This window comes from Strix aluco, chromosome 1, assembly GCF_031877795.1.
Source record: "Strix aluco isolate bStrAlu1 chromosome 1, bStrAlu1.hap1, whole genome shotgun sequence".
NCBI lineage: Eukaryota > Metazoa > Chordata > Aves > Strigiformes > Strigidae > Strix > Strix aluco.
In genome coordinates, this window is record NC_133931.1 from 128,543,265 (window position 1) to 128,565,928 (window position 22,664).

The 22,664-nt window shown below is 39.0% G+C and overlaps 1 protein-coding gene across 1 annotated transcript in view; it reads left to right on the forward strand.

Moving 5' to 3' along the window:
• Positions 1-3,750: 3,750 nt before the first annotated feature.
• The window catches only part of CFAP69 (cilia and flagella associated protein 69), a 30,183-nt gene continuing 11,269 nt past the window's right edge, over positions 3,751-22,664 (forward strand). The window contains exons 1-16 of the mRNA XM_074814884.1: positions 3,751-3,957; positions 4,253-4,315; positions 5,667-5,732; positions 6,764-6,873; positions 8,861-8,937; positions 10,292-10,390; positions 12,689-12,838; positions 12,963-13,140; positions 14,178-14,301; positions 16,862-16,910; positions 16,995-17,116; positions 17,604-17,820; positions 18,551-18,715; positions 19,968-20,086; positions 20,522-20,640; positions 21,713-21,794. Coding sequence (XP_074670985.1) covers positions 3,751-3,957; positions 4,253-4,315; positions 5,667-5,732; positions 6,764-6,873; positions 8,861-8,937; positions 10,292-10,390; positions 12,689-12,838; positions 12,963-13,140; positions 14,178-14,301; positions 16,862-16,910; positions 16,995-17,116; positions 17,604-17,820; positions 18,551-18,715; positions 19,968-20,086; positions 20,522-20,640; positions 21,713-21,794 — 1,947 coding nt within the window. The remainder of the gene's footprint in view (positions 3,958-4,252; positions 4,316-5,666; positions 5,733-6,763; positions 6,874-8,860; positions 8,938-10,291; positions 10,391-12,688; positions 12,839-12,962; positions 13,141-14,177; positions 14,302-16,861; positions 16,911-16,994; positions 17,117-17,603; positions 17,821-18,550; positions 18,716-19,967; positions 20,087-20,521; positions 20,641-21,712; positions 21,795-22,664) is intronic.

Below are 22,664 nucleotides of genomic sequence, written 5' to 3' on the forward strand. Positions count from 1 at the left end.
ATATCCTACTGTAAGGTATTCTCTGTGTTTTCAGAACACAGAGTGAACACTACAGTACTATGAGCATATATTCAGTCCACTTTTCATTCAACAAACAAAAAAGTCTGGCAAAAGTGAGACTGCTAGGCTCAAGTAAGTTTGCCAGGTAGAGACACTCATCTTGTTGGGGGGGGGGGGGGGGGGGAGCATTACTTGTGTAAATGAGAAAAACAGGTGAACCACTTTGCAATCCTTCATTTGGAAATAAATAACTTTTTTCCAAAGAGGCCAACATAAGAGGAAAGAGGAAAAGAATACATGAGAGGTGAAATCCTGCTTAACTAGAGGTCAGCAGCATAAACTCTTCGCAGTTCAGAGAAGTCAAGATGCATGAGTCAGTGAAGCTGGCAGGATTCGCATTGCTTTCACATTAAGTCACATAGCCTTCCCAGATTCCCAAATGGAATTTAGGTATTTTTAAAATTCAGAATATTTCACATCTATTTGTGCTATGCCTGATGTAACAGTAATGTTTTGGTCCTTGAAGTCTGTCTGTCTTAGATTTTTAAAAATCTCACCCTGTTTCTGTATATCACAGTACTCGTTTTACTGTGTTGATACTATGCTGGCAGCTGGGGCCCCAAACTTACACCTGTGTCCAGCTGTACCTTGTATTATACAAAAGTCTTAAGTTCTGTCTACTGTGACCTACTGCATTTCCTTACAATAATAGAGATCAGCATGAAAGTCCCCCTCAAATCCATACCACCCAATGGCCCGAACACTCTTATTTTAATAGTATGGGCAGGTAAATACAGATGATGGAAGCTCTGTGACTTTACAGGTTTAAGGTTGAATTTACTGCCAGCTGCTTCACAGGTCTTTTTTCTGTGGATATCAAACACAGAAGGTCTGGCAGGACAGTTCTGCACTTCCCTGTTCCTGTGCCCCCCCTTCTTTTTCCCCTTCCTACTAACCAAAAAAAGAAAGGACAATGAAAATGAAGACACGGAGTCAACAGACTGATTCTTAGAAGGCTCTGATTTCTGTACTCTAAAGAGCTCGGTGTCATTTGGTAAACAGTGCAGGTGGCTTTGGAAAAAGTCTCCAGGTTCAATACAGCCAAGGAAAGGACATCACTTGTCTGGGGCTGAAGACCCCCACTGCAGCACATGAAAGGTGTATCCTGTACTGAATAATAGTTATTCAGAGGCTTGCACCTAATTTGTAAGACAGCAAATACAGAGCGGTAGACAAAATTATTCACTCAGCAAAGTCAACAGGAGATTAATGGCAGACATAGATACGGAACCTTGATCTTCCAACGCACAGCTATCCCCTACGCGTTTGACCACAGTCCTGTTGTTTCATGAAATGTAACATTACCTCAAGAATAGAGTTTGCTGAAATGTCTTCACACCAAAAGAGTTTGCCCTCAGTCAAAACAGAAATCCTCTCTACATCAAGTCTGCTTTTTAAACATATTTCTTAGGATTTTTTAAGATTTAACATTTAATACGTGTGAATTAATACTCTCGGAAGGTATGATAGCCTTGATATCTCGAATGTTATTTGTTACCAATGGAAGAGGTAAATGTGATAAAAATACAGTATAAGCCTGTTTGGGGCAGAAAACTGTTAAGTAAATATTTTCACAGCTGATTGCAGGTTTTTGAGGATGGACATTTGCCATTTGCCAAGGGCAGCAGATTCCCTGTAGTCAAACTTGCACAGTGTAGCTTTCATCCCAGTTTTTAAAAGCTTCATTTATGAAGAACCTACACAGTGAACAAATGGAGCTTTGCAATACGATCTTTGGAACAGTCAGCCAACAAATGGCATGTGACCTAAGCTTATAATTTACAGACTAAGTTGCCCAATTTAGGTATGTTCTCTATACATTTGCAATTCAAAACACGAGCAACAGAACTTTAAACCACTTAAGCCACAATTAAATTAAATTTTAGTGAGTTTTTTTTTCCACAAGCTTAAAAACTTTGAATATCTACAACTTCAGTAAGTATCTGGGCACCAGGCAAAAAGATCTGTGATCCAGTTTGTTTAGTGCTGCTCGCAGACCTGTAAGCACTGTGATTACAATTCATTCCAAATACTTAACAAAAAGGCTTGTTCCATCCAGTGTAGGCCCAGATACAAGACAGCCACTGAGAATCTTCACAGAAACAAATGTTTAAGGAGAACATGGAAGGGCTAGTTAAAATGGTTAGAGGAACGGAGAGATGTGTGTACGTGAGTGGATGAAAAGCATCAAACACTGGGCTGGCAGCTGCATCGTCGCATTAGGTGGATGCACTATAATGTCCTACAGGTCCTGCCACTGTATGACCTGTGTGCCTCTGAACGCCACTCGGGATGGTATGGAGGTCAAAGTGGTCATTGTGTTTTTCAAATTAGAGTCCCATTCCACGCTAGGCTCTATTTTTGCTATCATTTTGGAGTTGTATACAGGATGAACTTCTACAAAATGCAGAGTGTGGATGAGTACGTGCGGTACTGTGTATTTTCCCTTTGATGGAAGAACCTGTATAGCGTGTGTGAGTACTAAACATGATACACATCTTGCTTATTTCTGAAGAAGGCAGGTGTGAAATGGGAGGGGTGTAGCATGCAAGCTGGGGAGAATTAAAGTATGAACTGTGCTGGTTATAGCTGGAGCCATAAAGGTTTCTTTCTTGTTTCAGTTATCAATCACTTCTTTTCCTATAAAAGCTGTCTGGAAACTCAAACAGCTATCTCAGCATTTAATAAATTTATTCATGTATTCAAATATGTATTTGGAACCACAGGAGTTAAAAATTACATTAATGAAAGCTGAGGTTGGTATCAACAGTGCCTGCAGTCAAAAACCTGGGATACGTGCATATCCAAAGTTGCATCTGCACAACTTGTCCAAAGCGTATCCCAACCCTGCGGCGGGCAGCCGAGGCGAGCGGCCTGCGACCACGCCATGAGGTGTCTGTCACCTTCTGCTGCAGCCACCTCTGGGTACCCCACTCTCCTCCTCCAGGCTAAGCCCAGAAAGGGCCGGGTGCTCCCGGGCAGTGTGGCGTTGGCGGGTTCAGCCACGCTCCCGTCCCGTCCCGCAGAGCGCATTTCAGAATGGGACCCCACGCCCCTCGGGTGTGCAGGTATCCCCACAGCAGCGGCTGTGCTGGCAGATGCCATAACAAACCTCGGGATGAAAACTGAGCAAGGAGAAGAGAAAATACCCAAATCCCCTCGTGCTTTGTCCCTGCCTTTATTGCTTTCCAGGCATTAGGCACCCGTTTGGTGTCAGCCGATGCAGAGCCGAGACTCCTGCCGCCTCTCCCCAGGCCAGGCTGCCCCAGGCAGGGCTGTCCCGCCGACGCCGGGGTTTGCCATTGGGGTCTCTCACCCTGGAATTGTTCATCCTCAGAAGTTACGGACCGACCAGCCCCTCTCCCGGCTGCCCACCAGGCGGGAGAAGCCCGGGCCCCGCACTGCACCCCCGCGGGCGGGGAGACCATTTTCTGGCTGCGGGAGTGTGTCACAACGGGCCATGCAACGGCAGGGCGGAGGAGGCCGTCACCCGCCGGCGCCGCGGCGGGGCTGCGGCCATGTAGCCCCTGCGGGAGGGGCAGGGCCGGGGCCCGCAGGCCGCGGGGGGGACGCGGGGCGCAGCCCCGCACCGCGCCGGTCCCGGCAGGCCGCGCGCTGCCCGCCGCCCCGCGCGCTGCCGGCGGGCGCTGCCCGGGCCCCGGCGCCGGGAGGTGGCGCCGCCCCGCTCCCATGGCAACGGCGCGAGGCCGCGCGGGTGCCGGCGGCGGCGGGGCCGGCCCCATGTCCTCCCTGGCGGCGCCCCCGGCGCCCCCCCGCCCCGCGACCCGATCCCCGACTCGCTCCCCGGCGCTGTCGCCGGCCCCCGGCCCCTCCCGCTGCGGCGGGGAGCGGCACAGGAACACCTCGGACGCCGGCGCGGGCCTCGGCGCCGCCCAGGTGAGCTTCCCCCGCGGCCGGGAGGCCCCCACCCCCCCCCCGCCGCGTGCAGCTGCCGCCGCCGCCGGCCCGGAGGCGCTGCCTGGGCCCGGCCGGGCCTGGCTGGGCTGGACTGGGCTTGGCTTGGCCGCTACCTCGGGCTGAGAACAAGCCCCGGTTTGTGCTCCACACAGCGTGGATTTACCCGACCGCGGGTAGATTCATGCTGGTTCAACGTGGCACTTTTACATTTGAAGGTTTAAGCACTTTTAAAACACAGTCAACAACAAAAAGTTAAAAAGTGTGACTTTTCCAGGATGCACAGTTAAGATCAGTGGATCTGAATCACGTCATCAAACTACTCGAAGTTTCAGACTCAGTAAGTAAGCCTGATACCTCGTGATTTCAGTTACACAGGTGGTAATGGGGCTTAGAAAAATGTTTTATACGATTAATTTAGTACCTGCCCTAAATAAACCAGGTGGCACTGGTGGCTGGGGCTGCAGAGCACAAGGCTGAAGTATTTGTTCTGGTATTCGAACGCTTCTTCTAAAGATGGTAGTTGTAATAGGGAATTATATCAATGATGGTTTTGTATTAAAAAAAATATATATAACCCGGTACATCCTCACACAGGCACTTTTCCAGAAAAAAAGACAAAAGCATGTGCACTTAAAAGCTAGACATGCAAAATGGCTAGTTTATCTGGGAGTTTTAGAGTGCTGAAACCTACAGCTGAGAAACAGAAATACATACGGTTACTGAAAATATGTCGGGAATTTATGTAATTCCCAAGTTAACTGCTAACATTTTTCCGTGGAGCTGATTTTAAAGGAAGGAGAAATACACAAAGTTCAGTGTTGAGAAACAAGTATGACTACCTATCTACGCACGGAGGAGAGCGTGATCTCGTGGACTGGTTTTGGTCTCCACAAGAAGATCTGGCAGACTAAATTCACTAAGCCATCAGTTATTTTTGATCTAAAAACCTAATAATTTATATTCTTAAAACAAGATCTTGATTAAACCACATTTTAAGTTAGTGCCCCACAGACAAGTAGTTCATGTCCTTTTTTTTTTCCCCATCTGACAGAGCTGATAGAATAAACCTAATGACTTGAGGAAAAATGTACTGGATGATATTGCTTACTGCTTGTCTAGAGAGTATAAGGTATATGATAAAATGCCCTTAGGATTCTGGGCTTGTAGATTCCTGAAACAACTTTCTGGCCTGCCTCAAATTGCAGTGCTCTTTCCCAGCGTGGAGGTGCTCAGAAGAGCTGGAATTAATGCTGCATATCACTGACTCACCCTGACATATCCTCACTTCAGTTGTTTTCAACTTTGAATTTGCAGACTGTTTCCTAGTGGTGGCAAAGCTCTACTCTAAGCCACTTAGATCTACATTTTTATACATTTATGGCTTGTGTGACATAGGTTTGGTTTTCTTATTTGTCTTTCACAGAATAAGAGAAAGAGCCCACACATTTGAACAATAGATGTAAGTTTTAAAAAGCCTGTTCAGTTATAAGAGCGCAGACTCCGTACTTAGAAAGGAGGCTTAATCAAGGAGCTAATCCTGCTGCAAAGCACTTTCAGAACTTCATTGTGTCTTGTGATTTTTTAATCTGGTTTCCACTTTCATTTAAACTTAAAAGGGGATAAACGTAATCATTTAATGTTCTAAGGCAAACTGCAATTAAAACCTGCTTTTCATTCTTTTACTTAAGAAAGATTTGGAAAAAGAGCAGCTGAAAACTCTCAAGAAGGTAGTCAAGTGTTTTGAAAATGGGCTGGTATCCTTTTTGCCACTGTAAAGTTCTGGAGTCATGGTGTTTTATGTATGATAATGCTCTGACTTTCCAGCAAAGCATTTTATGATGTGCTGTGCTTCTACATGGAGAGCAGTGATGGTCCACATACATTCTCATCATTGGCCTTCTGGTGCACACACAGCCAAGGTTGGTATGTTAGCAAGATTCTTGGATGCTAGATTAATTTACTACAAAATTCAGTAGAGGGATCTCACCTGTGCAGGGGTTGGGAGTGTTCAAGATGTGATTAGTGTACTTTCAACTCAGAATAGACAAGCATAATAATTGCCACTACTTAAGAAGCAGTAGATAAAATAGCAACGACTTCCAGTGAGGAGGCATTTTAAAAACAAATAATGTCAGACTAATTTATGGGAAACTTTTTTCCTATTTACATTACAAATTGAAAGACTTCCAATAATCAGAAGTACTAGGGAGGGTGTGCATATGGAAAAATGTCATTGATTTTGTACAGTTGCCACAGTGATTTAAGCTATCGCATTACTTCACAATTGAGTTGTGGCTAAGTACTTAACAGGCACTTGACATGAGTCAGTGGATTGGTAGTAACTTCTCAGTCACAGTGATCTGTTCAGTTTTGATCTTGTGCCTCTATCCTAAATTAGATATGTCCAGATTTTCAAAGTTTAGTCACTTGGGACTAGAGTAGGAAAGAATTTAAATACCTCAAGGCTGTCTCAGAATTTAGATAGGTAAATCTGACACTGTGATGTAAAAACTTTTCATCCTATGTTTTTAGATACTCAGTGCTGAACTTCCAGTGAGTTCAACTGATAAAGCTAAATCAGATTTGCAAGAGTTGTACTTCTGTAAGATTGCTTCGAAAAACCTAAGTATTGACTCATATGCTTCATTTAGACATCTAACTTTGAAAGCACTTGCCTTGTTTTTTCTTGATTGTATCTTTAAAGTATGATAAATACAGTTTTCAACTTTTTCTGCTGATTCAGAGCAGCACAAACAGTCTGATTTCCTTAACTTTAAATTAAAAGCCCCTTAAGGATTTAGCACAAATAATCAAAATTCTTAACCTGTGTGCAGAAAAAATGAATGAGCAAGAAGCTTTCACTGAGCCTTTATGTGAACTTATTAAATTATGTGGGTAAGTACTTCAGCCATTCTTTTAGAGATTTAAACACTGCTTATTAACATGTTCATACATTTTCTAAGGCAACTGACATATCCATACAGCACCTACCTACAAGGCATCTATATCTGCAAGGCATCTATTATATCATCCTTCCTTTTCATGAACTGTGTTTTCCTTGAGTCCAATTTCTGCTGGCGTGAAGGAGGGACCCATTTTAGCAGTTCAGTATCTGTGGAGCTACCGATTATGTAATTCAAAACTGTATTGTTATTGGCCCCAGCTTGCTTGGAAGCAAGATTCCCCAAGGTACCTGAGTAAGTTGTTCTGGGACTGCTGGCTTCAAACAATTCAGCAGCTAAGTCCTGCTGAGGTACGTTTTGCTGTTTCAAAACGTACCTCAGAAGTATAAGTTTAAAGGCCTGAGGTGACACAAAGACCCTTTAATACCTTGAAGGCAAGCTTTACAAAATGGCAAGCCATATTGCAGAAGAGCAAGAACCACAAGAATTGGAGGATTTGGGATTTATAATTATTTTAAAAACATATTGCATGAGCTTTTGGGCATCTTCATTGTCATACAGTACTTTAAATTATTTGTAGAATAGAATTTAGGTGGTATCCACACTTGTCAGTAGTTATCTCCTCCTCAATAATTTAATAAAGGTACTTGTGGAATGCTTGTAACTACAGTTATTCCTGCATTCAATTATAATTGGAGAGAATAAGGAAGAGAAAAATTACGCCAGACAGAATATGAGTCGCACAGTAAACCACATCTTCAAACAGGTTTTTACACAGCTTCCTCTTAGCTGTTAGGTTTAATAAGCGTAGAACTTCTCAGCTGCATCTTTCAGTTCTCTGGGCACCATCAGTTGTACTGCTTTCCTTTGCTGCCACACAGTGGAGAATGAGAAAGTACATTACGAAGTTTCATTTTCTTCAGTGTTTGGCAGAAGCGTGACAAAACTGAGAATGAGTGTATAAAGTCGATGAAATGTAGTTGTGAGTAAGATTTTTCAAGATTTTTCATCTCTTCCAGCAGTTCAGCAATAATTGTGGTTTCTGCAGTGAATATATTTTGGAAGATTGCACCCTTGAGTTTTGCTTTAATTTCTGTACTATGGAAATTCTACCACAATTCACTGCTACTTCATGTGACAGAGAAGCCTGTAACTAAAGGGAGAGGCTGTTATTTAAAATTTCCTTTCAGATGCTAGAAGTCATGTAGTAAAATTTTCCACTCTCTCATAACTGCTGCTGTTTACCTGTCTTCTTCCCAGTTGTTTTTCAACGTCTGATTCTTCTTTCTTCCCCCCATTTATTCCACTATTTGCTCTCTCCTTTCTTTTTCTCTGGCTATGTTTACAGAGGTAAGCCTACCGGAAAGCTGCTTCTACACTATGAGCTGCAGAGACAGTAGCATAATATTGTAATGTTTACTGTTAGAGAATTTTTAGCACTTACATGTTTATGTCATATCTGAGTACTTTGCAAATGTTATTGAATATTTCTTAATACCTTGTGTTTAAAAATAAACTTGTCATTGGGCTATTTGGGGTCAGTTTATTGGGTTTATTTTTATCCATACCAAGAGGCCTTGCCCAGGGATATGATTCTTTTTTTCCACTTCTGCATATGTCTGTGCATAGTGTAGCTCTGCAATAGCCTGATAGCACCTAGGTTCCAGTATTTAATCTTCCACATTTAAGTGACATTTGTTTATTCACTATTTCTTGTTGCATTAAATATGAATTATGAAGATATTATCTATGAACATGTTCCACTACTTGCCAAAATGTAATTGCCAGATTATGGAACTGGAACTTCAGTGTAGAATCAACATTGCCAAGAATGTGCTTGTCCTGGGAAAAGTGTCCTTATTTGCAAAAAATGTCAAGGAATAAGAGAAAAGCTATTGAGCTTTTCTGGTGACTTGATTAAACTGTTCTTCTGCAGTGTTTTAAGAATAGTTGTAATATTTTTAAATTTCATTTTGCAGGTTACCATTCCAAAAAAAGAAATTATCTGATGAAATAAGCTATTCTGTGGCAGTTTCAAAATCCATTGCACAACTGGGTGAGCGTAAACTGATATACCACAATAAAATTATTATTATGCCATAATAAAATTAACTGTACTATTAGCGCAATTTTAATTTCTTACCTCCTTTGTAAATGTATGTAATTTTTTTCAACTATTCATTCAGTCCTCTGTCTGCAGATTAGCTAGCAGAATTGCCTATTTGCCAATGTCAGAAGGTACATGAGATAACTTTATCAGTACAGCTGAAGAACTAAACCTGTCTATAGCCTGTTTCATTTCATTTTGCTCTGAGAAATGGGTGTATTACTATAAACACAGGCCTGGGATAAGAGGAACATGTATCCTTCCTGATTCTTTGAAACCAAATGGAAGAAACAAGTGAGAAACGGTAACTCCTGACTCCCAACTCAAACCTTCAAAACCCAAAAGCCTGAGACCTATCACCTACAAAGGCAAAATACTAGTCAGTTTAGCGCCATGCCTTGCTAGGAGCAGCACTTTCTGACTTCAGCCTCTTGCTGCATCTGAGCCATGAGTTTCTATCTTTCTGAAATCTGTTTTAAGAGACCTGTTGAGGAAAAAGTGTCAGTCATGACTTAATGTCACTGGACCTCTTAGTACCAAAATATCTTTTTACAAGCTTGCATGTCACATTTGTGATTTTCAAAGAAAATACTGCAAGCACTGTAGGTCAAAAAGGATTCAGAATAGAGCAGGAGTGGTATATCAGCTCACTTAATGGTAAAGAGGTAGCACAATCAGCCTGTCACAAATGAAAAAAAGATTACCTTTGAAATGCGTGAGAAAAAAATACTTGTAGAAGTCTGTTTTCACAGGTCCAAGTAGATAGCAGAATGGCCTCCTAGTTTCAGATAGTTTCAGATTCTCTTTAGAGTAGCATGTACAAAAAGACACTAAAACCTAAAAGATTGTTTATATTATCCATGTTAGGCACTGGTAGCTCTCAATGGAATTCTCTTTATCTTGTGGGAAAAGGTCTGTTTCTGTGCTCCCTTTATGTCATATCATGTTTGCTAGAAGAAGAGTTTCTGACATTGTAATGATGACAACAACCTAGTGTAGTAGCTTGCTCCCGAATTCCACAACTTCTAGAATAACATCCGTTCTCTTACAAGGGTCTGTAGCCATAAAGCAGAGGAGATCACTTTTTGATTAAAATTACGCTACTCTTCCAAGGCCCCTTTTTCCTCTTCAGTGTGGGAGTCCCTGTCCCTTGAGTGTTTTATAATCAAACTTCGCATGAAATGACAGATTTGTAGGGGGTATTACCAAAGGAAACGTTAAGTACTGTAAATAGAACTGTTAAGATTACTTTCTAAAAAAATTAAGAACTTTGTAAATTACATTTTTTTTCTGTTTCTGACAGGTTATTTGATGAGGGTTCCAAGCTCTCAAGTTAGAATACAAATCTGTAAGTGTGTTGTTAGCTTTTATAATACAGAGCTACCGAGAAAACTGCTTTCAGGTAAAGCACAGTATTTTGAAGCGTCACAAGAAATCAAGTGTTTATCATCCCAGCTACTTTGAAATGATGCTTTTAGTTAGCCGTGGATTAATTTTTCTTTATAACTATAGTTACCATATCTCATATATTAAATATATAGCATCGGCAAATGTGCAATTAACATGTTTTTATAGAAATGCATACTCAAAATCTGAAATTAGTTCATCAATTAGCAAGGAATTAATTATTACATTTATGGGATTAGGATTAAATAGTATCCAGAAAATGTGAAGTAGTCACAAGTTCTCTGAACAGAGGAAGAAAGAGTAGTTAGGATCAAAATTATAAGAAGGGAAATGTTATTTTCAACTTTGTATATGTGGCTTGGAGAGAAGCAGCTCTGGTTTCATTTATGTTGCTTGTGAGAGATAGATCTGAGCCCATGTAAATTTGATGGAGTTCGTATTATATGGACACAGTTGAGCATAGGCTTTGAATAAATTTTGTGAGTTGTCTCTGCAGAAAGAGGCTGATGATGGCTGTGTACAAACTCAAGCATGATCCTCTGGTATTATAAATAGGCATGCAAACTGTCATCAGAATCCAGTACTATTTATTCCTTTGACCCTTATGATGGTGCCAGAGGCTGTTATCAGGCAAAGTCAGTCAGGATCCCTTCCTAGAGGGGCACAGGATCACGTGAGACAGCACTAGATTTATAGGCAGCCAAGCTACAGATGAACTTTGTCACAGTGTGGATCCAGAGTGCACGTGCGGGAGCATGCTGGATGTCAGTGTGCTCCCTTGCTGTGTTCCTAGAGCGTGGCACTAGTTCCTGTGCCCTCTTGCTAGTTCTCATTTATTTTAGGAGGCCTAGAGAAGCTGCAGCTGCAACAGCCCTCACAAGATTCTAGAAATATGAAAGTGTATAAATCTGGTTTTGCCTTACAAACGACTCAAATCCTGCAAGCAGCTATGCGTGCATTTAATGGTATATCTGTAAATAGTTCCATCAAGATAAGTGAATGATCAGGGGGCTGGAGCACCTCCCCTGTGAGGACAGGCTGAGAGAGTTGGGGTTGTTCAGTCTGGAGAAGAGAAGGCTCCGGGGAGACCTTATAGCGCCTTCCAGTACTTAAAGGGGGCTACAGGAAAGATGGGGAGAGACTCTTTATCAGGGAGTGTAGGGATAGGATGAGGTGTAATGGTTTTAAACTGAAAGGGGGAAGATTTAGATTAGATATAAGGAAGAAATTCTTTCCTGTGAGGGTGGTGAGACACTGGAACAGGTTGCCCAGAGAAGTTGTGGCTGCCCCCTCCCTGAAAGTGTTCAAGGCCAGGTTGGACGGGGCTTTGAGCAACCTGGTCTAGTGGAAGGTGTCCCTGCCCATGGCAGGGGGGTTGGAACGAGATGATCTTTAAGGTCCCTAGTAAAAATAAGGGGAAAAATAGAAAAAAGTCAATGTTAAATATTGAGGGATTTTATTCTTCTCCTCCAGATTTAGTAAATAAGATATGTTATCTCAAAAATGAAGCATGTATTTCAGTCTGATTTTTTAAAGTCAAATTCTTCATCTCTAAGCATATATGTAAACCTTGCCAAAGTTTGATCCTGCAGAGTTCTATTACCTATAAAGTAATACTTAGAGCCTATCAGAGTTTATGCTTAGTTAAGACTCGTTTCACCATGTGCGTTATCTGCATTCATCAGTCCTGCATTTCATGTCATTTAATATATATATTTGATAAGCTATTTAAGATAAATTTTACTTTCATGAGTTAGCATATATAAATTTCTTTTCTTAATGCTTCCCCTTCCCATGTAGTTCAGTGATGAAATACGGATTTGCGTATGCATGGACAAAAGTAAAAACAGGGACACATTAGAAAGGCAATCTTATAAATCAGGGGTTAGATTCACATATTTTAAGTAATGCGATAATAAAAGGTATCAATTCTCTAGTGAATAGGCTACAGAAGAGAACTAGGTCCTGCACCAACAACTTACTGCATGACCTGAAGAAGGTTTTTCACCCCTCTATAACCATGCTCGTTATTTCATTCTGTAAATTCTAGGAAGCAATTAATTTGTTTATATAGCATGTGTAAGTCTGTTGGATACGCTCTAAGCACTATTAATACTCAGATACAAGAAAAGCAGCTCTTGTTGGTTATTAAATTTTTTTTTCAATTGAATTTCGGGCCAAGGAAATATGATACTCGGTTCTCAATCCTTTCTTGAGAAGGGATGAATATTTTATAAAGTAACCAAAATTCTGAATATTTACTGCATTATAACTTCAGCTATTGTATGTGCAGGTTACCAGCCAACAAGTGCAAACTATAAAATTCAGATGGCTGAGTTAGGAGGATTAGCAGAAACTCTGGTTTTGTCACTAGCATTAGTTGAAAATCAACTTACTGAGAAGTTGTGGGTACTTAAAGCTCTCCAGCATCTCTCCAGCTCCGGTTAGTACAAACTGTTCTTTCAGCAATCTCATTACTTCTGGTCTTAGATCATTTGTTTTCTGAACATGCCTAAACCAATTACTGACCTACAGGGAATTAATTATTCAGATTTTAATAATTTCAGGAGTAAATTGCAGACTTATGATGAAGGCCCAAGCAGCCAGCAGACTCTGTTTGTATCTAAATGATGTTGATCCCTCCGGACAGCTGGTGTTCCGCTCCTCAGAAATCCTATGGAACCTGTTAGAAAACACCTCAAAAGAAGAAGTTGTTAATCAGCTCAGTAGCTTGGAATGTGTATAGTAAGTATAGGGAAGCATTTTGTGGATTAATATTGTAATTTTGGAGACGTCTAAAGCATTGCTATTGTGTAGCATTTTGTTTGAAATTAATCGAGAGAAAATACAAAAGGGGAATGGAGGTCTCTCATTAAGTCCTCATTAAGTTTTCAGTATTAACATATCTGATTCTCCAAAATGGAAGTACTACTGGATCAGACCTCATAGCCAAGTAGCCCATGATTTAGACCCCTCAGGCATCTATTTCTGTTTCAGCAAGTTATAGGTAGCACTGTGGCCTGTGAGATGCCAGAAAATGGTGTATGATGCAAGAGGTGCCTGGCAGATAGCTTACAAGCTCGGTGGCCAGGGTCCAGTTAAAAGCACATCCAGTCATCTTCAGAACTATTTCATTGTCAAGCCTCTCTTTATTTCATGAACACAGCAATCCACCAGCAGTTGTTTCTGTTACAGGGCAAGAGGGAGATCAGGGTGCTCTGCTGCACAGTGCAGGAGGTATAGCCCTATCTGTTGCTCTGTATGATGAAAAAGTTAATTGCACCATTTTCAGGCTCACGTATTAGGCTCGGTAGGCCAATATTACTGCACTGTTGAAGTGCTTATGTTATAAAATTGGTAGGAAATTCTATCCTATGATATACAAGGCTTAGTTGTAGATCCTGTGCTGGAGTAAATAACAAGTTCTCCCTTAGTGAGTTACACTGTTTTAACTATTTAGGATTAGACCATTTCTTCTCAGTAATCATTCAACAGCATCCATTTCCATGCTTGAGTAAATATTGTGTCTTTCTATTAATCATTTATAACACATACAGTGGAAGGTGCAATTGGTAATACATGCACCTTGCATGTATGCTTAAATTGGATGTCTAGTGGTATACATAAGAATCCATTTAAAAATAAAGTTTTAAGTTACTTCTCTTGCAGTTAAACCCTAAGGCTTTGAAAAGTGTGATGCTGAATGAGGATTCATATACCTAGAGCTGTCTAAAACTAGAATATGAAAAGAAAAGGTAAAATGTATTTCACTTTCTTTTAAGCGCTCTGAAAGAAGTATTTGTAGACCTTCTCATGCATGGTTTCCGGCATTATGATCGTCAGCTACGGAATGACCTCTTGGTGATTGCCATGTTACTGGCTCAAAACCCTGCAGCACCTATGATTGTAAGTATTTATAGTTATATTCCAAAGACTAATAACTTCTCCTTTGCTATTATATACTCGGTATTTTTCTCCATTGGGGTTCTAGTATTTGTTCTGCTCTGTCTCCAGTGCTTTTCTCTTTCTTAGATTTGCTGAGCAAGAAACCGTTTTTCTTTCTGCAATTCCCTTTACCTCAAAGAGACTTCAGATCTGTAGGTCATTAGCCTGGAGTACTAGCATCAACCTAATTTAATACTTAGAAATTTACACTAACTATTCATGTGCAAAAGTTAATGTTAACTCCTGTATTCTTGTACAGATTCTCAGATGTGCCATTCTGTTACAATGAGTTTTGCATGAAACCTCATTTGTTCTTTGAAGATGTAGTAGTACAGGCTGTATTCAGAGGGCCCAAATTCAACCGAAGTATCTGTGCCTCATAACTGGGAACAAGAAGGTCCTCCAAAAATCAGCTCAGAAGCTCTAAATAAGATGCTGAGAAAATAATTACTTAGATCCAGTTAATAAGAGGCACATAAATTCTTTCTAAGACTAGGTGACATAAATGTAGTCCAAAATGCAATCATGACTTGCCTAAAAAGTAGATGACTCATTCCTCTATAATACTCCAGAATTTTTATGAGGAAACTGCAGAGAAGTTAATGTTTCATAAATATTCTTTTACTCTCCTGTTTTACAGTTGAGATTTAGAACTTTACATGAAGTTGTGACATACATACTGAATAATTAAGCAATTCCTGTAGATCTATTGGCTGTTCAGGAATGGATTACGTTCAGGGAATTCATTGCTCAACTTGAGTAGAAGTTTCCCAATTGGCTGTATTACTTAAATAGATTTTATAGTCTGTAATAAAGATTATAATCAAGCTTTCCATTTTATCACTAACCATTATGAAATGTCTGTTATACTATTGCAGCAACATATTTGATGTGTAAAACATTCAAATTGTTTATCTGGCTGTAGAAACAGAGCAGTTTTTTCCAACAAGATAAATAACCAGGACACATTATTCTAATTCCTTATACTACAAGAAAGAAAAATTGTTTCAATGCAAGGAAAAAATGAAAATGTTTTCATTTAGATTCTGTATTCTCAGCCTCCCTAGAGATTTTAACTTACTTTGCTTGTGGAGGTAAGTTACAAGGTATAAATATCAGGTAGACAGAAACATTAACATTACTATTGAATTCTGCCTTGTAGGTAATACCAGAGAAATTATCATCAGAGTGTTTGGGGTTTTGTTCTTAATATGCTATCCAAGCAACTTCAGAAAACTCTTGTATTTCACAAGACTGTAATTTAGAAATCAGCACAGGAATCTGAGCCTTTGAAAAGGAAAATCATTCTCTCACCACAAGTAAAGTGGAAATTATATGGAAAGTAAAGCTTATAATGATATTCATTATGATTATCTCTGAGAACAAAACTGTCTGTTTGGTAATTGCTTACTAGTTTCCATCAGAATTTAGTACTACGTTAATCAGCAAGGAGAAACCATTAGTAAGTTTTAATGTTGTTTTTTATTTAACCACTTTGCAATGGCTTTGTAAAGAGAGTATAGCTACCATAGAGACAAAAGCTAATAGGCAATATAGTTGTGTACTAAAATATTTTCTTTAAAATTACTTTTGCAATATTTTCCTGATTGTTAAAATCATTTGGGTGTATGCTAATTTACAGAGATGGGCTGAAGAAATCTGAGCCCAGTTTTATGGGGATGCATCTAAGAAGCTGCTGCAAAACTCAATAGAACCACTTAATTCTGTGGGGATGTGTGTGTAGTGTTCTGTGAGCTCTGCTCCTGGTGGGAGCTGGTGGAAAGCTCTGTGGTGGCTTTGCCAGAGTACTGAGGCCAAGCTGATGTATTTTGTTGCTCAAATAGACCAATGTCCTGGTAACCATGGCTTCTAATTCACCTCAGAAGCAAAGCTCTTTTGCCTCTAGTGTGCTGCATAGACACCTCCTGGCCTTGGTTCTATCTGTAGTTATATTAGACATAATTGTTCTTCTGTTAGCTCTCTAGGAGCTGTGAATGACAAGATTTTATTTTCTGAATTTTTAGTATGTAATATTTGTAAATGCCTGTTGCTCATACATGCAGTTTTCATGTGCTTACTTGTAAATGCGCTGAAATGGAATATTAGTGTATTAGTACGCACAACTGAAGGCACAAAATTGTATGTACTGATGACCCTGATGTATAAACTTACATGTGCACAAATGCATTTTAAAAAACGCAACTTTAACTGTACTGAGAATATGGTTTTCTTGTGTGGTAGATTATAGTAGTGAATACATGTGTTTGGGACTTCCCCATACAAGTTCAGACTTGTACTGAATTGAGACATGGGTTTAACTAATTGTACCCTTAGGACTGTAGTTAGTTAGTATTGTACAATGTCCAAATGGTTAATCTCTTTGATAAAATTCTGTTTATTCTGCTATAGGATACATTAAGCTCTGTGTTCTGAAGAAAAAAGCAAAACTAAAATTAAATCATAAGTCTTAATTTCACTGCAATTTAATTTAATTAACGTATGTTTTTTGAATGCCTGTTAGGAAAGTGGATTTACAAAGCTGTTAATAGTACTTGCAACATTTACTGAAGGTAAGAGATTTCATACTGCATAATTACACTATTTTTACTTTTAATGATGATTTTTCTGTAACTTATCTACAATTTCCTTCATAGTTAAAATTCCCAATCCCTTGGTAAAAGGTCTTAAACTTACCTACTCTTACGAGGACTTTGAGCTGAAGAAGTTACTATTTAATGTAATAGGATTCTTATCTAAAGACCCACGTGCTGTACAGGTAAGTTTTAACAGAACAGAAGATACAATAAGGAAAAAAAAAAAAAAAAAAAGGCCAAAAGAATCACAGGAATGTTATTTAGCTGTCCATCTGGCATAGTCTAGTAGACTGAAATCAGCTGTTCTCCAAATCAAGAATTCATACATAGATAGCTTCTGACCAAGTCCTGCTGTTTGAAAGCAGCATACAGTTTGTATGTTAGAAAAGTTACAAACCTAGCCCATGCTAGGAAAATTAGCTGTCAAATGGCTACAAAGCATTAGTGAAATACATGTGAAGAACATAATAAAGTTTAACAAACCACAGTCTGTGGGAATGCTACAGAATATAAACAGAGTTTGTCTGTACTTGTAGCGTTCATGACATATTTTCTCAATAAAAAATAATTTTCTTAGTGTAGGACAGATAAAGTTGACTCATTGCTTTCAATTTTTCTTATTTACATGTGAAATCTGTAAGCTGTCTCTCTTTTGTCTTGATTCTGCAGCTTCTCAGTGAAAATGATGTGATGCCAGCTTTGCTTTATTATGTAAAACCAAATCAAAAGCCTGGATTTCATGACTGGTCTGCTGCCCAATATGAAGAATTACAGCTTCATGCAATTGCTATTTTAGCTTCAGTGGCTCCCTTGTTAGTAGATAAATATTTGTCCTGCCAAGCGAATACTCTTCTCCTTGTGTTTCTAGAATGGTGTATAGGCCAAGGTGAGTAGATGCTCATGGCTTTCATGCACAGTAACCTCAAAACACAACTCAGCTGGACTTAACTTTCTTTGACAAGAAGGAAAGATGTAAAACTTGTGAAGTTAGAATGATTCTTTTTCAGTAGGTCACTTAGAAAACGAATCTTTCTAAAAAAATGACCGTAATATTTTTTTTTTCTACAGAAGGATAAGCTGGTACCCCATCTCTTGTGTACCGCTATACTGATATTCCTTCAGTTATGTGGGTGGCCACACATCTCTACTGCCCATGTTTTAAGCTCGTCAGATACACTTATTGTGGCAACAAGTCCAACCAGTCATTCCTGCCAAGAGGCAGGGTGCAATAAGTCAAACTTAGAACTGTACACAGTAAGACAGCTTCCAGAATAAAGCTGGCTTGTGGCCATCAGCCAAGAGTATGAGCTAAGCAAAAAGATAACTAACTGCACCCACTTTCATTGACTGGTTTTCTGGGGATAGTTAGTTTTCATCATAAAATTGGTAAGTTTTTCCAGGAATAATTTCTCATCTGGGTCTAATGGAGATCAGAAGGTTGACCTATAGAGAAGGGCTCATTACTAGATGGCTTTAAACAAGAAGCCTGTCTAACATTAAGGGATTTTTTTTATTTGTTCTTAGCTTACACTAATAAGCCATTTTTTTCTTCGCACATTATTATTCTGAACGTACGCTGTCTGTCAAAAAAAATATTCATTGTGGTTGCTCCACAGATCCTTTCTTTGGTCAAGGTAACAGTTTCCATGGAAGAGGTGGTCGTGGCAACAAACTTGCACAAATGCGCTACAGCCTGAGAGTGCTGAGATCTGTTGTGTCCCTTCATGATGATGCTGTGAACCTTAATTTGTGTGACCAGGGAGCAATTAGCCAGCTGCTGGGTAAAGCACAGTTTGTACTGCTGTACTTAAATTAGTACATTTCTGTTGACAGTAAGAGTGTTTGTGCTTTTTTGTGCCCTGTGATTTTAGTGTGTTACTCCTTTGACTGCCAAAAAACTAAAAAACTTCACAATTAATCCAAGATGTAATTGATCTTATTCTGAATTTTGTTACACTTTAACACACAGAATTGAACTAATTAAGCAAAACAGACACCTGTAGAAGCATAGGTGTTGAATTTCAAAGTGAAAGATGGCCCTTCTCCCTTTATTATACTGTATTTTTTACATCTTATTTTCATTGTGGTAGCCCCTAGGAACTCCACCCATGAGTCTTGTTCTATCTAAGTCTATTATGGTCCCACTTTCCACAACTCCTCTTTAGAAGAAAATTAATAACAATGGTACTTTTATATGAATAACATCATGAAGAATAAAAGCAGAATAAAACTGCTTAACCACTGCTCCTGCAATTTTAGAGCATTTTATTGTTCAGAAACACATGCCCACTGTTACATTTGGTTTTAAGTTCCAATACCCACTGGTTTAAGTTATTTCCTTACAATAATAAAAAGTATCCAGTACTCTGAAAGACTCACATTGGAAGAAACAAAATAGGTAAGATCCTTTAGAATTCAAAGAGTATGTTCTAATAGAAAGCCTAGAAATAAAAGGTTTTAGATCCTCAGTTGAAAGTTGAACTCCAGTGAAAACTCTGTGGGAATTTACAGTGAAAGCCAAATTAACACTATGCCTTACATATCAGATTCAAGTAACTTTTCTTTGGGGGAGTTCTGTGTTTGAATGTCCTCTTTCACAGGCTGATTTTCTCAACAGTAGTGGTATTTTATGTCTCTCTCACGTTTCCACTGTCAGTTTGTGAAGCTGTACAGTAGAGAAATCAGTAAGTTCATTGCCTTTTTCTAAGAGTTTCTTAATTCAGATCAGTAGATAGTTCCCTGAATTTATTGCACTGGCACAATACAAGGGGCAGCACAGAGACTAAACAAGGAAGAAGTCAATGCAAACTGCTATCATTAACTCTGTCAGCAAGAGTAAAGTCCATGAAACTACAGCATCAGAGTGCTGCATTTCCATAAACTTATAAAACACAGGAGCTAAAACTGAACAGCATAAGTAGATTCCTTTAAAAATCGCTTGATGTAAATTTGATTTTTTTAAAATGAGCACCTCTTACAGAATTCTGACTTGTGTATAGGATATTTACATATATAAAATATATTTATTTATAGACATCCTAAAGTATGCAGCAAACAAATCTAAAGAGAAAGAAGATGCCATTCTACTGGAAATCCAAGCTAATATATTATTTCTTTTGTCTGTTCTCTGTGAAAACGATCTCCACAGAAAGGTATGTATCCTTCTACCTCATGCTGTGCAGAAAATGTCAAGCCATGGTATGTTTTCATTTAAAGAATACTCCTTTTTCTTTGCATTCAAAAGCAGATGTCAGCTGTAGTTCATCACTAAAAAGTCAGGTCTGATAAGTGGTTTCTGTGACAGTGACAGTTAAAATTCAAAATCACTCATTTCCACTAGGAAGTGTTTCACCTATTTAATTGCTAATTTACAAAAGTGTGTTAACAAGTGAGATTAGCAGTTTGGAAAAACTGAAAATCTCTTTTGTATGTATGTATATCATAAGGAATATATCCTGCTCTTAAGAAGTGGGCCAAATTTATTGCAATCTAAATAATAAATTTTTTCAATTTCCTTTGTGTTTTCTTATATGTAGCTATTTCGTAAGTATTTAAGAAACATACTGCTTTAATTAACATTTCAACAGGAACTCTTCAGCTATGAAGGAGTGGATATACTTATCCCATTCATTCAGATGGATCCAAAGAAGTTATATAGTGGATTAGGCCACAATTGTCTCCTCTTCTGTGCACTCGATTGCTTGTGGTTAGTAAAGTATTATCACAGCAGTAACTTTTAAAACTTTCAAGTCTTGTATTTTTAAGGTCTACAATACTATGGCCTTTCCCTGCACATACAGGCCTTTCTTCTATTTAAAATGTATAAAAATCTTTCATACAATTTGACTAATTAAAAATTATACAAAATAAACAGAATATTGTGCATGTATTCTCATGTAAATAAGGGTTCAGTATGAAAACCTAACTCCCTACATGTCAGTCTAACTCCCCACACAGAGTGACCTTCTGACATGCAGAGTTACCTAAGACTTTCTAAGAGAGGGGTATGGTTAGAGTCTGTAAATAACTTCAGAGAAGTAAACAGAAGGCAAAAATAGACCAATATTAGCTAAAAACTGTGTAAGCATAAGAATTGTTTGTAAACTGGCTATATTGGGCTAGAAATACTTTAAAGATTGCTATCAGAGAATGCCAATACATAGGAGGATAACCGAAAGTGAATTTGTTTTAAGGCAGGGGTTGATAAATACATTGAAAGCCAAATGATATGTTTGTCTGGGATAAAAGACTGATGCAGGTGATCCTGTCAGTTTCTGTGTTAATGGCTGTAAGTGAGGAAATAAGGAAGCAATAGCAACATGAATGCTGGTTTTATGATCATTTTAAGCTGGGAGAAGCAAACACTGTTGCCAATAAATCAGTCTTTCTTGTGTCACCCTCTTGATTCTGCTGGCAGAAATATTCATGCAGCCCTGCAATAAGGGACATCATGTAGCTGAATTTTAGCCTTTTTTACTGAGTTAGTTTTAGTTCAAATCCATATTCTAACCCAATCCGTTGTGAAGCCATCAGATTTCTTGGGCTGCTACAAAGAAGGTGTGCCACCTGCAAGAGAAGAAGGAGCAGTCAAGTAAGGTATATTTAGTTATACACTGTAAATGAAAAGGCATGTGAAACATGATTTTTCTACTCCCTGAAGGTAAGAAGCGTATTGCATACCAAATATATTTATGCAATTCAGTGAAATAAATTGGATGCTTGTAGAATGTTCTAAAGCATAAAAATGTTTCTACACAGTGAAATTATTTCTGTTTAAGGTCCTGTGTTGTTGGATGTTACATTGCAGAGGATTATTTTCTTGAAAAGCAGGGCATTTTTCTCCTCCTGGATTTGTTGGCAGTAGGTATTTTTATTATTGTTGTTATAGAATGAAAGAGTAGTAAAACAACATGGAAAATTGCATTACTTTTATTACAGTATCTCCTAAGACTATTATACAACTAACAAAGAGACCAGTGTACATAATTCCCCAAGATAGGAGGGTAATCACAAACCAGGATATCTGCTGAGAAATGACTGGATGAATTTTCCATGTATCTTTTTTAAAAATAAGTATTTGACAGAGTTTTAAGTTTACTAAAAATTTTTAAAAAGAAAACTCAAACTATGCTCTTGTTCTGGATGATATCTCTGTTCTTACTTCGTATTGAAGCTAGTAATAGCAGAGTTAGTATACCCTTTGAGGCTTTGAAAGTTTGGATGTTTAAAGTTACTTTGTACATGTATTTTGTATGTATAGCTACTTCTGTGGGTCTTGGACATAGAGCTGGCACAGGCATTTCACCCCTCACAAAATAAGCATGCACCTTCCGTGTTTCATTCCCTCCTCATTCTCACCAGTTGTACTGCCAGCCTCTGATGCCCTTGCAGTTGCTGCTAAAAGATCTGGCCACAAAATAGAACAGGTGCTGTGTGGTACCGCTCAGCCACTGCCTTCAGAGTCTGTTTCTTACAAAATTAAATCTTGGTAGTAGTATATTCTCCAGCGTATGAGCCCAGAGGCATGTGTACAAAACCTGTTATGTAATCCTACGCAGAGGTATGTGCATCTTGCATGATCCTACACTCATTCCTGTCATATTCCTTGATTTATGGAACTTTACGTGGCAGGATTCCAGCAACTTGAAAGATTTACAAGTTTATACACCAGTTTTGTGCAAATAGTTGTGAGGAAAAGCTTGCAGTTACTTGATTACTCTTGACTGCAGT